General features: G+C 42.7%; 1 protein-coding gene across 2 annotated transcripts in view; it reads right to left on the bottom strand.

Annotated features, from left to right (window-relative positions):
* Positions 1–13,959, bottom strand: part of lclat1 (lysocardiolipin acyltransferase 1) — a 14,042-nt gene extending 83 nt beyond the window's left edge. Inside the window, exons 1-6 of one of the 2 annotated variants that reach the window (XM_061795518.1) lie at positions 13,664–13,959; positions 7,582–7,749; positions 7,031–7,229; positions 6,815–6,961; positions 4,038–4,154; positions 1–3,881 (exon numbers count right to left, since the gene is read on the bottom strand). The exon at positions 1–3,881 is cut by the window's left edge and continues 83 nt beyond it. In XM_061795518.1, coding sequence (XP_061651502.1) covers positions 3,361–3,881; positions 4,038–4,154; positions 6,815–6,961; positions 7,031–7,229; positions 7,582–7,749 — 1,152 coding nt within the window. In that variant the 5' untranslated portion in view covers positions 13,664–13,959 and the 3' untranslated portion in view covers positions 1–3,360. Of the gene's footprint in view, positions 3,882–4,037; positions 4,155–6,814; positions 6,962–7,030; positions 7,230–7,577; positions 7,750–13,663 lie in introns of those variants that run through there. The other variant, XM_061795519.1, reaches the window with a different exon arrangement.
* Positions 13,960–14,374: the final 415 nt, after the last annotated feature.

Raw genomic sequence — 14,374 nt, 5'->3', positions numbered from 1 at the left:
TCCAGCATCAACAATTAAGTGATAACAAAGAACAATAAAACACAATCATCATCATCATCATAACTATTATTAATAATAATAACAACGACCCAATACATTTAGCTGATTTACCATGTTTCGTGTCCATTCAATCACAGTGACTGGTAAAGCACAGAGGCTCCAAACTTAATCTTCCCAACAGCCAATCAGCGTATTTCCTCATATAATGGCCTCACCTCGAATAGTCGCCACGTCTCGATGAATCACTGGGTGCGGCGTTAAGACACATAAACACCGCCCTCTAAATAGACAATTTACCCTTTTTTTGTTTGTTTGACCCCCCTCGGGGGGAAAAAAACAAAAACAAACTGGTAGTAACTGTAATCATCTCAGTTGAGCTAGCTGCTGAGCCTGCTTGAACTGTGTTGCTGGCCAAAACAGCAGCACCTATGGCAGCACATCTTGCGTGGAGTCTGAACGTCGCTCCAAAATGTTGTGCGGAGCTACGTTATTCTACCAGGGAGCAATCGGCCTTTTAGTTTCCTTACACCGCAGTTTATAAATGGTGCTGATATTGTTCAGAAACATATCGTACAAATAAGGCCTGCCCGCCCCCTCTACAGTTAAGTAAATAAACACCCCCGCCATTCTCCATTTGCAGTCACTCCACAGTTGAGTAAACGAACACGCGCGGCCACTATTTGAGGACATACGACGGTCTGGCTCGATTGCACTGAAAAGATTGTTTGTCGCCATGTCGGGAGTCTGCTGATTCGCTCAAGTTTTGCTACAAAAAAAACGCTGTCCTGATGCAAAAAACAAAAAACAAAAAAAACTCTGTTTTCGTGATGAATCCGTTCCAGAAAGTCTTGACTAAAACCTAATTGTATGAAAACCAACCGAAGTAATCTTTTCCCCAAGGAAATACGTAAACCCATAAATCTGTTCCTGACACCCCAAACAAAGATATATATATATATATATATATATTTTTTTTTTTTACAGAGAATAACTACAGATTTACATATACAAAACAGTGTGAAACTTGCTGTATGGAAGATGACAAGAAGAGGTGAGGTAGGAGCCATTTTTGTACTTTGCTACGAGTTCTTTCTAGAATTCTATGGTATTTCTCGCTTTCTTTCACAAATGGCTTTCACTCAGGACTTTGTCGTATTGTGTAAAAAGTGATTCAACAGGTATCAAGGCGTTTTCCACAATGCAAGCTTTTATTTGCAACTCAAGGCAATAACAAAACTCTCAGTCCGCTATGGAACACTCAGGCAAGTTGGGGCAACACTGACAAGAAGGGTTATTGCTTTGAGTTGTGTATAAACACTTGCCTTATGGAATACACCTTTTTGTACCAAAAAAAAACAAGCAGATGTACGAAAGCTGGGACAAAATTTGGAAGAGAACAACTGATCGAAAACGGAACAGGGTCTAACATTAACGGTGCCTTGGTGGCCCTGGGCCACTCTGGCGGGCAACCGCATACCTTAGACGCTAGCCCAACCGGGCTAGTACAAATTTCGTAAATACGTACAAAGAAATAAGCACATTCTTGTGGGGTCTGAGCTGGTTAAAAAAAATAAATAAAGAAAATGGGTGAGTCCATGTCGAAGAGTCACCCATCCTCCGTGCTTACCCCGCTGCTCGGTTACTATCGGGGAATGATCGGCGCTCATCTTGCGCCCCTACAGCTACATGTAGCTACGAGCTGCCGCTGGCTAACTAGCGCGGCTATGGACGGTGCGAAGCCACTTCTCTAAGTCACGAATCATTGCCTCCGTGGCGGTGAATAAGTATCACGAAACGAGGTGTAATCAACAGGAGATGACGGAGAAGCCATGCTGGTTGCGGAACACCAGGATAAGTGCTTTAGTAAAGTACAGTACACTTTTCACAGAAGTCTGGTTCGAACCATCAGAGTAACCAACGATAAAGAGAAAATTAGTAGGTAAATAAGTGTCTAAAGAGAAAATAATAGACAGCTACACAGTAAACACACGTCCAAAAACAGGAAATGAATTCATACGTTACTGCATACATCAGTCAGGTGGAGGAGCCTTTCAGGTCAAAAGTATATTAATATACAGTATATTAAATATATCAGCAATGTAATTTGTTGAGTTTTGATTTTGGAGCTCTGCACAATGAATGTTCTCAAAGTTACATTATCTCTCTCTCTCTTTAAAAAAAATAATTTTTTTTTAGCTTTGCTAAAGAACCATACGACCCATTCCGAAATACATCCATTATAAAAATGTTCTACTCACGTTTACAACGTGATGTACACCATTGCCATTAGGGCATTCAATTCATACTGCGATATGAATCTTAGCCCATATCGCCCAGTCCTGGGACAGTAAGTTGGGTTCGGTAAAGATTCTTCCAATGACCCTGCCGAAAACTAGGAAATGCGAAAACCAAGATTCCACTGTATTTCCAAGTCCCGGAACGTGGCGCGAAAAAGTGTTGAGCGTGCCCTTGCTTGCTTGGCACAACGGACACAGCTTTCCTCTGAGCTGCCTTTTGCTAATTGAGTGGAGCCAACGCATCAGTGTCACACAGAGAAGTGGGCATTAAAGGACTTTTTGGGGGGGGATTACTTTCTTTGGGGAAGGGGAGTTTTCCACTCCAAGTCTGGTGGTCCTCCTGCGCCACCACTGTGACAGGAGGGTCATGTTGTCCCAACATCTTCCCCCTCACCCCCCTCCAAAACTTCCCAATAAGGACATTTGCTTCAAGCCTAAATCCCCCCAAAAAATAAAAAAAAAACCATCAGTGAGTATTTACTTTCTGGCTCACCTTTGGCTTTTGTACTTGTACAAACAAGCAGATTTTTTTCCCCCCCCCTGTCCCTGGGGAAAAAATCCATTCCTACGTTTTGTATAAAAGCGAAATTCTACCCAAGTAGGAGGTATTTGAAAATACATTTAGATGAGTCCATGTAGAGAATGTGCAGGTTGTATGGCTTCGCTCCGTCGTGTAAGACACCGTGAAACACGCAAGACCCAAAAAAACAAAACAAAATGTACAGAAAAGACGTGGAGGCTAACTCAACGCGCAGATAGTAGCCTGACACGTGCACTTCACAGTAAACCAACCGATGGTGCGAGCTTGGTGGCATCTAGACCCCAGCGCAGCGAAGACCTCCAATAAGGTCAACAACCTACTTGGCCAACATAAGCTTAGGTGGTTGCTGCGCCATGCCGCAAAAGCAAAAAAAGGTGGAGGTAATAAAAGGAGAGCCAAAATGAGGGATGATGACAACGCGTCCCTCCTGAACCTCCCTGCCAGGAGGTGAACATAAGATTCCCTTTCTAAAGGAAGACCCCACAAAAGGGAGCTTTAGTGTCTCAAGACAGTACTCTCTCCTCACTGTGTTTTTCCATCCAGCATCTTGCTGCCTCCGTTGGCCGCCACAGAGGTCCAGTAGCGATGGCAGGCCAACTCGAGCAGCTCCAGCCCGCCTGCCATCTTTTGCTGGGCCACGTACACGCCCACTACGACCACAAAGTACAACCTGACGGGAGCCAACAGCCACAGGCCGGCGAAGCACAACGCGATGAAGCTGGTCCAGTAGAGCAGCGAGGCCGCTTTGATCAGGGCCACGCGCAGCTCCGACTTACACGGCGGCACCTGCGCCGCACCTTCCTGGTCGAAGGCCCGCGGCCGGCTCGAGTAGAAGTCCCGCAGACGGGACTCCTTCTCGGCCCAGCGCTCACGGCACCACGACTCCAACTCGGCCGAGGGGGCGGGCAACGTGGCGACGGGATAGCGCCGCACGTGGAAGTGGATCTCGCGGGGAAAAAGGCCCAGCATGAGGTGGCGCTCGGTCTGGGGAATGTTCTTGGGGTACGCCACGGTGATGTCATGCACCGCATCCAGGTTGTCTCCTGAGAACATGGCCACCATTTTTAGGGTTCATATTTATGCTAGAATATGACACCATTGCATTAAAATACCATCAATAGTTCCAGAATTCCCCATCTTGACCTACTTATTAATCCCAAACGGATTATTTTGGGCAGGGATGGTTTTGCGTTACAAACCTTTTCGCAGTCGCTCCACAATGAAAGTGAAGCCGGTGGTGCGCGGGTGCAGCACGTGTTGGTATCTCGGCAGGTCGTGCTGCACGGCGAACTCGTCGCTGCGCACTCTCGTGTTCTCTGCGGGGAAAACATAAGAGTAACGTTGACAGGGAACCGTACGCTACTGTCTTAAAAACAAGGGAACACTACTAAGCTACTGTATACAATTATGAATATAGTACTATCCCATTTAGAGTGAACATATCACTTGTAAAACAAAGAGAGTGGTGCCGATGACAGGAGGAGTAACGGCGTTCCAGCAGACACAAACATTTGGGTAAAGGAGAGACGAAGGGAAAAGAGAGTGGGGACATTAACAAAAAGAAAGATGATTGTTTATCAATGAAACATTTCCTGGGGAACAAAAAATATGTGGTGACTTATTAGCTGTGTTGTGTACCACAAGCAGCTCCTTCGGGCAGGACAAAAGAGAGACAGTTCATCTGCACTCGGAGCTCGTGGTAGAAGATTTAAGTGTGCACCCTCGCTCTTGTGAATAAAAGCTTGTATGTTTCTGTGTTTTACGGAGAACCTCTTTATGTGTCTAAAAATACACAGACACAATAATAAGGTAAAACAAGACGAGTATCAAAACAATATTAGTTATTTACATAGTGGACAATGGACATGACATGTAAAGCTATAAAGATGAAAGTTTTAACTTAAAAAGATCGGGAGAGGCTTATATTTATTACAATATTGTAATTTTGCGGTATTTATTATTTATTCATGGATAAAAATCATTACAAATATAAAAGGCATTGTATAATACAGACGTAGCAACTGTAAAACTAACACTTTGAAAGGGGTGTGAGAAATGAAAAAAAATAGGGAAGCCTTACATATTTATTATAACGCAATACATTTTTGGGGGTATTAAGTTATTATTCATCCAGAGAAAACTGCTGTTATATATACAGTATTATTATTATAAAAATGCATTTGTACTAACGCAGACAAACAACAGCATTTCTAAAACTATGGTTTAAAGTTTTGACATCAAAAGTGGAGATCATACATTACAAAATATTTTCTAATATATATTTTGGCATTTATTTTTTTTTATTCATGGAAGAAGTGACTTTATATACTACTATAAAAGTACATATGAACAAATCAAGGCCATGCTCAAATAAAACTCCAAGTAAACTATGTGTGAGGAAATATGCGAATAAACAGGAACTCGCAACCAATCCAATCCAATCATTTTTCGTGACCAAATAAGAGGACATGCTCTGGAGGTTCACCAAAAGCTAAAGCTCGTGGTCAATTATGATGTCACTTGACTGGACCCCCTGCGATGACATCATGACACACAAAGAGAAATTTAGCATCCACCCTCACAAAAGCAACTGGGTGGGGGGGGGGCTTTGCTCGGCTTAAGGGAGGGCTTTGCGGCGGCGGTGTCATTTAACATCAGAGCATTCCGTGAGCGCGATGACAAGCATTTGGTTATGCGTTAGCACTGCTGAACCGTGTTTGAATAGCAGTGTCAGCGAAAAAGGGCCGAGACAGGTGAAGTGTTGGCTTCAACGCCTCGGTCTGGGAGATATGGCCTTCAAATTAAATCTCATCTCATTCACAAAAATTTGCTTATAGAAAATGAAAATTTTAAAAACATTCAAAACAGGTTTTGCGTTGTTTCCCCTTGTATCATGGCTCCTATGTGGTCGTCTTGAAAGTTGGCAATCTGTAGTGAATCTGATGAAGTGGATGGTTAAAGACATTTAGGGCTGCGTCACTCGGCCGCCACTTTGCGACCCTCCTCTTCTACTTTGGCTGTGCATTCCACATACAACCGAGGTGACTCAAGTGAAATACTTTCGACTCGGCATCATGTACCTCGGTCGGATCCAGGATTCGGATGAGCTCTCAGAAGACTTCTCAACCAGGTAGATCGAGCGTTCAAGCACACGATCGATTCTGTGATTGTTTTTTTTTTGGTTTGTTTTTTTTTCCCCCCAGGGAAGAGTGCCATTTTCTGCTCTGCGTTGGATTTCTTGAACCCAAACTGTAACTTAACCAAAGACGTGCTTCCTATTTTCGGCACAAACGCCTCTCGGACTGCATGGGACACTGTCTCTGTCCGTTGTGACTGCGGGCATGATGGTTGCGACGAAGATGCGCCCGTGTGTGTGTTAACGTAAAACGGCGTCATGTCGCAAAACCAGGCGAGCTGCCTTTAAACAAACACCACAAAGACGATGACGCAAAATAAAACCAGAAGACATAAACATTGTGGTGACATTGCTTCTTTTGCGAAAACGGTTTCTCATTCTAGTTTGTCACTTAGATAAACCAAGTGAATGCATCATGACAAAAATAATAGTGTATGTGAGTTTTTGGTGTGCCGGATCTCAGCTTTATTTCCGTGTTTTTCTTCCGAACAAAGTGTAGTTTGAGATAAATATGTTCAGTTAATTGATACTCTACCTACGACTCCCTTTCTTCGGCACCACAACAGCATACATTATGGAAATCTTTGCTTGCCAAATTGATAAACGACAGTATAAATGATAGAAGAGAAATGGCACGATAGACATTTTTCTATTGTCCCCGCCATATCGTCCAGCGCTACCACTAATGGAAAGTTCTAGCAAATTAAAATCTGTGATATTTTTAAAATGCGCTATAACTTGAAACCGGTAACCAACCCATGCCTAGTCTGAACAAATAACCTCAAATTAACCGATAAAATCCTGACGCGTCACAAAATGGTCACCACAGCGGTGGCTCACCAGTGAGGTCGGTGCCCTCAGGGAAGAGCAGCAGCTGCAGCGGTTCCCTGATGTCGCAGAAGTAGTCCAGCATGTTGCCCAAGTGCTCTTTGTCCTTCTCCCAGCGCCGGTGGATGAAGACGAAGCAGGCCACCTGCATGGCCCAGCCTGGAAAGGATCGGCCGTTTTATCGGAATCCATTCAAATAAAAGTGCGCGTTGTGAAGGGTTGACCAACCGAAGCCGGGCACGGCCTTGAGCGCGGCCTTGAGACATATCTTCTCCAGGCGCAGGTAGCTGTAGCGCAGCAGGCAGCACCACAGGAACATCCAGTCCAGACGCGTACGGTGGTTCATGATGATGACACTGCGCTCACCGGGGACAAAGGCGTCGCCGGTGATCACCACCTTTACCCCGAACACCAGCTCCAGCAGGGACTGTTTGGGGGAGAGACACAATGTCTGACTTGCTAAGAGAAGCAAAAATAAATGTAAATGCCAATTAATGCAATGTTATTTGCTTCTTGAGTTCAGTCAGGCACAGCAGCATGTCATGCACTTTCCTTCATGAATAAGCCAATTTCCGAGAGGATTCCACTATCTGAGTGAGTACATTTTAGGTGCAATGTCATTCACGCAGAAGCCAATTTCAGTGATCATTCCACAATTTGTCTGGAGATTTGAGCAAATGTTAGGTACGTTCACGGCGCAGCAGATCATGCACTGTGGTTAATAAACATCACGAGCCTGGTGCAAGTAGGTCAAATGAGAGCTGAGCAGACGTACACACCACGGGCAGGGTGAGCCAGGTAGCGACGATGCGATCGGTGATCCAGCGATACCAAGCGGGGGACAGCAGCATCAGGGGCAAGACCGGACCCAGCATGAAGACGCTCCCGAAGAAACTGGCCAAAAACAGCGTCAGCACAAAGTACAAGCCCCGAACCGAGACAGCCATCTGTGAAGACAACAAAAAATAAAAACAAATTAAACCTCTTTTAGGTTCAACGCCTAAAGTCAAACATACACGGAAACACATGATTAATTACGGACACACAACACCATTTTGTTGCTCTTCTGATGTATTTTACCACAAACTGTGGAAAATCCAGTGCAGACACTCCTTACGTGGAATGTAAATAGGGGGTCCGTTCTGACTAGGCTATGTAATTGGGCGTATATTGGTACAGTGACTTCAAATTATTTTTTTTTTTAAACGAGCAGATAGAGGTCATTTTGTCCAGGTGTTACCATTGGGGAAATTTCACAACTTTTGACCAAGGAAATGTACAAAACTGCACATTATTCACCAGTACTGCTTGGTAGAAACATGCCTTATTTATTTTATTTTTTTTTCAAATGGTTAACAACCTCCTAAACTGACACATGGGCTCAATCAGACATCACATGGTACCTATGCAGAAGTATTTCATAAAGTGGCTCTGCACCGATCAGTTATGTCGTTAGCCTTCACAACTTTTGATACTGGAAACTTACAAAGCACTTAACAAACGGTGCTGCTCGGTGAGAACGGCGCTTATCTTTTCCGCCGGTTAACAACCTCCCTAATTGACTACTGGGCTCATTCGGACATCACATTCTGTACTTCAGGCTCTCTTCTGAGACAATCTCTCAAGGTGCTCAAGTGCAAGAGCGTCCTAATGAGGTCCCTAGTTGGAGTGAAAAACGTGGATGTTGCGACACATGTCATGTGAGACAGATCTAAGTCCAGAAGAGATAAATCACGAGAGCCACAATTACGCAACAACTGAATTACCCTCCCATAAATACCCCCTCTGAGTCCCGATCAAATTAAATACAGAACACTAAATACCTTAATTATCATGCAAAGTTGCAACACTAACCCTAATCCCCTGCACTGACTTTATGAACTCAACACAGGGTAGTCTTTTGACAGCTGCTTCATAGCAGTAGTCGCCACATAGCACAAACGCCACATAGCCATTAGATCCCTGGGGGGATGGGGGCAGCGAGCTAAGCCTGTGATCCTTGCGAAATCAAAACCGAGAAACAGGACCGCTGATTGTTACGCAACGGATGAGAGGTAACTCATCTGTAAGTGCCCATGATGACGATCCCTTGGCATCTCACTGGCATGGCAGAGGTAATTTTACACTTGAGGAACATGCGCTGTTGCCAACATTGTCAGAATGTGACACTCAGCCCTGCTGCATATTCAGAATATGTCTACGGCGGTCCAAAACAATACTTAGAAAGGTCCAATTGGAAGAGGTAGAAATCGCATACCACCAAGCAGGGTGACAGACACTGTATTAAGTCTCTAGTGTTGTCAACGTGTGAAAATGTCAAATGCCCCGCAAAGTCATATATTTCTGAATTTTTGAGACATTTTTGGCATCCAACAACAAAAGGGTTCACCGGTCATGCTCTTGAAATGTATTTTACCCACAGAAATGTCTCAAGAACGCATGCCCAAAAACACACGGGAAGTTAGCAATTTTGTTTTGAAGTGGCCATTTTTGGGTTAAATTCACCATCTCCAGGGATACTTACAGACAGATGACGAGAGATTTCTAAGTTTCAGCGTTTGAATCCAGTTTTACTTGTTGCTTTTGCTGTTATTGTTGTTATGCCTATTATCCCTCTTGGAACATAGGCCACCAACAGGATCCTTCCAATCGGGCTATGCTTGAAAAGACACAGGAAGTCAGCCATTTTGGTTAGAAGCGGCAATTTCACTGTCGTTTTGGCCATTTCCATGTGTCCTTCAAAGATGGACTAGTTTTTGAAAATTCAAGCAAGTTTCATTTACCAGCATGAAATGTGGTAGATGTGTCTATCAGGAGTAGATGCCCAAAAAAGTCTCAAGAACCAAAGCCTGAAAGGACAGGCATTCTACCCCTGTGGTCAGAAGGAGCCATTTTAAATTTTTTGTGGGGGGGGGGAGGGGCAACTCCATGTGCACTTCAAAGATGAACTACTCATCGAGATTTTGTGCGATTGCTACCAAATTTTGACCTTATACGCTGGACAGATGGACGACACTAAATTGCGAAGAACGCAAGTTTTAGTCAAAGTGTGTGGATGGAGCATGGTGACAAATTTTGATGAGCCCCTTACTGGCATAGATGGACTAATTCTATTTCTAGCACTCCGAATTCCCTCAAATTATTTGTCCGTCTGGCGTACCTCACAATTTTTGCAGGCGTGCGAGGGCCATCCTCTCAACCTCAGTTTTCACGGTTTCACCATCCAGTGGTTAACTTCTTAACACTTGTATGAACGTATCCACTCTATGCATGAAAATAGTTGATTCAAGGTAGGTTGATTTGGGGTAATCACATCTATTTAAAAAAAATAAAAATAAAAATACACCATACCAATGTATAAATGCATAATTTGCATGTGCGCCACCTATTAAACGTTTCAAATAACCCTGGCCAGCCGTAAACGTAGCGGCGCTGCCAGTCAATTATTGGCGAACGTAGGTGAAAAGGGCCTGCAGAGTGTTGAATTGATAAGGCCTCGCTGACGCGGTGAGTCCAGGGTCGACGCTACAGGGACTTATTTCATCCAGCAGGTGCGCATTGGAGCTCGCACCTTTCCACCTCAATTATCGCTGTGTTGCACACACATACACACACACACATTGAAAGCAGCATGACGCAGCAAGACTCCATGTGGCAAGGGAAGAGTCTTGATGGTTTATTAAGGAAAAAGTAAACTGCATGCAGGCAGTACTGATATTAATGATAGAAAACGTAGGGCGTGAACAATAATTAGCTTACATCTGAACACACACCTATACAATTACAACTGGACTATTAAAACATCTAATAATAAACCCTAAATTAACTCTACAGGTTTTTGTGACATTTAAAGATTATTAAATGCCAAGTATAAGCCGATGTGCTTGATTCAAATATGAATCTGCTAAAACAATACCACACTGTTATTGACGAATGAGGACCACTAATGTAAAACTTTTACTGATGATAACAATAATTGACAAGCATATGGAAGCTAGTTATGCTAACGGTGACGTCAGGAGCTCCAACCAGGTCTGGCTGGCGATTTTCCACACGTGCTCCATGCTACTTGTGAGTGTCTTCATTTTGTAAATGTGTATTTGGCTGCTTTTCCCGTTCAATAAACGGCTGCGAGTGAGTGCATCGGTGAGTGTCGGCCTCCTTTTTCTTCACGAATGGTGGCGTATCTGAAGCTCGCTAGGAAGTAAAATTTCTGCTCTGTGATACTCGTAAATTGGGTCACACTTAAGACTATTACCACTGTAACAAACAAATCTCCAAATGTGTTCGACCTTGGGAGGTTTTGCTGAGCTTTGAATCGAAGTTAAAACATTTCAATCTCTCTCACACGCTTGAACAAGCACTTAATCATTCTTAAGCTACCAATTACATTGTGGAGTCTGCCTGCTCTTTGACTGCGCCCCCAACAAAGCAGCTAAATAACTGCTGGCGGGTCTCCAATTAGAAGTACATTTTTTTATCCTCATAGGTTGCACCTGAAGGGCTGAACGTGTCAGCGCTGACGCATGTGTCACGTCGGAGACGCCCCGCGGTGAGTCAGGAGACACTAACGTCAACTTCAACTAGCTGGAGGACGCGACAGATCCAGATGCTACGTCCGGTGCAGCTACATTTAATATAGTCAACCCTCAGGCCTTGTTCAATTTTACTACCCATTTGCTTGGTCATGACCAGAATATTCAAGAATTTTGTATTGTTTTTGCTTCTTTTCAGCATTAAATTTTTAACTAACATCAGTTCTTGTCATTAGTATAACATATGCATTTATTTTTAACCCTTCAAATTATAGCTTTTTTTTTTTTTTGCACACAGCACAACCTGAAAAATGTATTTTTTATAAAGTGGTGGTTTGAGTAACGAGTGACGCGAAACCAAAATCAAAATCCCAATTAAATTTCGTTTAGTCGCCCAGCCCTTCGTCTACCACACCAAGCTGAAATCTTGTGAGATTTGGTGAGGTGCAATGAAACCGGGATCGTGGTCAACTTTGGAGGTTACCGCCAAGTCCTCTGCGAAGGGAAAATAGGGACACGGGTTGTCACCTGCAGCTGTTTGGGTTGCTAGGCAACATTAGTTGTCTGTCAATCAAAGTACAAGGGCGGGAACATGTAGTGACGCAAAAGGTAAACGCTCTGTAGGCCAGATGGTCGTCTGATCTCCGCCTAGATGGGCGTCTTCCTCCTTTAAAGCAAAATAAACATGTGGAGGACAAGCTGGAATGTGCCGGGTCCACCCTTGTAGATGAATGGATAAATATGATCATACCTTGAGATTTAATAGCATTACACAGGAATGTAAAAATAATACCTACTGAGAATTTTTTTTTTTGTTAAAGGTAAGCTTTAAACAATAAAATTAACTTTCTACCACATAGGAAGGGGTCTGGTTGCTTAGCGTAGCACAAGCGAGACAAGTCATGGGTAAATATTAAAAGATCCTGTAACGGGACTTCAGAAATTTGTTTCTAAATACATCACCTTTGAAGAGATCTGCTACAAATGTGCAAAGACTGATAACTGAGCTAATACTGAAACATGGAGAAATAGCGTTAAACTGTTTGTCACCATTTTAATTATTGGGATTTATTTAGGGCGTGGATAAAACGGCATCCGGTGATGCAATTGGCATCTAGTACGAGTCCCCCCCCTCCCACCACCTTTCTCTCCGATGTAATAACCTGACCACCTTTCTTTAGCATCAGTTCAATTCAATTCTAGTCTCATTTTATATAGTTGGAGATTTTTTTTTTTTTATCATTAAAATTTTGCTGGGTTGTTTATAACAATCTTCCCTGTGGTGTATCAAATTTTGAAGATATTTATTTTCACTTTCCAGGAACTTTAATCTACTCAAAGGAATGCTACCAGCAAGTAAATAATGGAGCTGAAAGTATAAGAGCTAATGGCTAGTTTGGAAAAGACACTTGCCAAAAAATTTGCATTTTTACTACACTAAATTCATATAATCATCCTTTAAGGACTACTTTTAGTTTTAATTTTTTTTAGCTTTATTTAGAGTTAAGCTTTTTTTCAGAAAAAAATTTTACTCAATTTTTCAGGTAAAACATTTTTGAAAATAAATCACCTTGAATTTTATCATTACCCCACAGTAAAAAATATTTTTTAGCTTTATGAAATTGAAAAAAAATGTTTTCCAACAGATCACCACCAAAGAAATGTTAATACAGTGGGCCACTGCTATTTGCAGGGGATGGGGAATGACGAATTTGCAAAAAAATAAACAATAAAAATCTGCATAATGTTACAGTGGCTTACATTTTTTCCTATTCAGTTCATTTGTTAAGCACAGTTCTTTTGTATTTAACTTTTATGTCCATGACATTTTGATTGAATCAAGTCTTGTTTTGTTCCCCCCCCCCTATATTTAGGCGCAGTGTTTAGTGTTAAAATATAATGGCGACCGGAACCTGATTCAAAACTTGAGAACTACTTATGCATAAAGCGTGACTAACGCAGCAACAGTTTGGGAAGAGAAAGGCTGATTCTACTACTGAAGGGAGACAGCGGGGTGGGGTGGTTGTTAAAATTGTGAAACCACATTCCTTTGGGGGGGAAAAAAAAAAGAAGTTAATTATCTTTAGTACAACAGTACTCAAATGCACTCTAAAAGCGTCAACCGAATCGGATCACCGGCCGCCCAACTCCAATTTATAATTTCCGCACCCAAGTGTTGCTTCTGTGTTAGGCCTGAGCACCAATGCTAAGCTAACTGGGTGAATTGAACTAAAATAAAAAATAGTTTGCTACACTTTGCCTCTCAGCCAACAAGCCCGGCGAGTAGCAACAAAACAAGTAATAGAGCCGTCAAATGCGAACATACCTTTAGACGTGCTTCAAAAAGAAAGTTCTCAAGCTAACGGGGCTAGCTCCTGCGAGTCCGTGCAACCGCTTGCCTGCAACCTGCTGGGATAACGAAAGCTAACGGGCATCCCTTTAGGATGCTAGGGGGCTTGTTTTTTGGGGTGAAAAAATAAAAAATAAAAAGTAAAGCGAACGGCGGTCCACGCTTCCTGGGTGGGTGTCTTGGTCGCTCGGGTTAAAGAGAAGCTGAAATAAAAATTGCAGCATTGTCACCAACCTCTCAACTTGCTACCTTTCAACTGTTATTGCAGCCAGACTTCGACAGGGGGTGCTGTTTCTCACTCACTCACGAGAGGATTACCAACTAAACAGAATGTTAATCCTATTTTTTTTTTTTAAATGTGTCATAATTTAAGGCACGTTATTACACACAATATTTCATACATTAGCATTTTACTTTTCACACACTGTTTATTTTCCATAAACATGCTTTTCCATGTCAATTTTGACTCAGGCGAAAAATATCCTCATCATAATTGCCTCTGTCAATTTATGAACTATAGATATTTTCACAATGTAATAATCTTCTGACCTCTGTGTGACTTCTATTCCTTTTGTTTAGTGTGTGATCATTCTTAAGATGTTTCTCTCTTTTACTGTTTCATGATTCTGCCGTGAACCTTTCAAGACCGAAAAGGTGCATGTTTCTATGGGAACCTGTGCAAAGGTG

Source organism: Phyllopteryx taeniolatus, chromosome 13 (assembly GCF_024500385.1).
Source record: "Phyllopteryx taeniolatus isolate TA_2022b chromosome 13, UOR_Ptae_1.2, whole genome shotgun sequence".
Lineage (NCBI taxonomy): Eukaryota > Metazoa > Chordata > Actinopteri > Syngnathiformes > Syngnathidae > Phyllopteryx > Phyllopteryx taeniolatus.
Note: the sequence above shows the minus strand (reverse complement) of the source record. Positions and strands in the feature narration are given on the sequence as shown.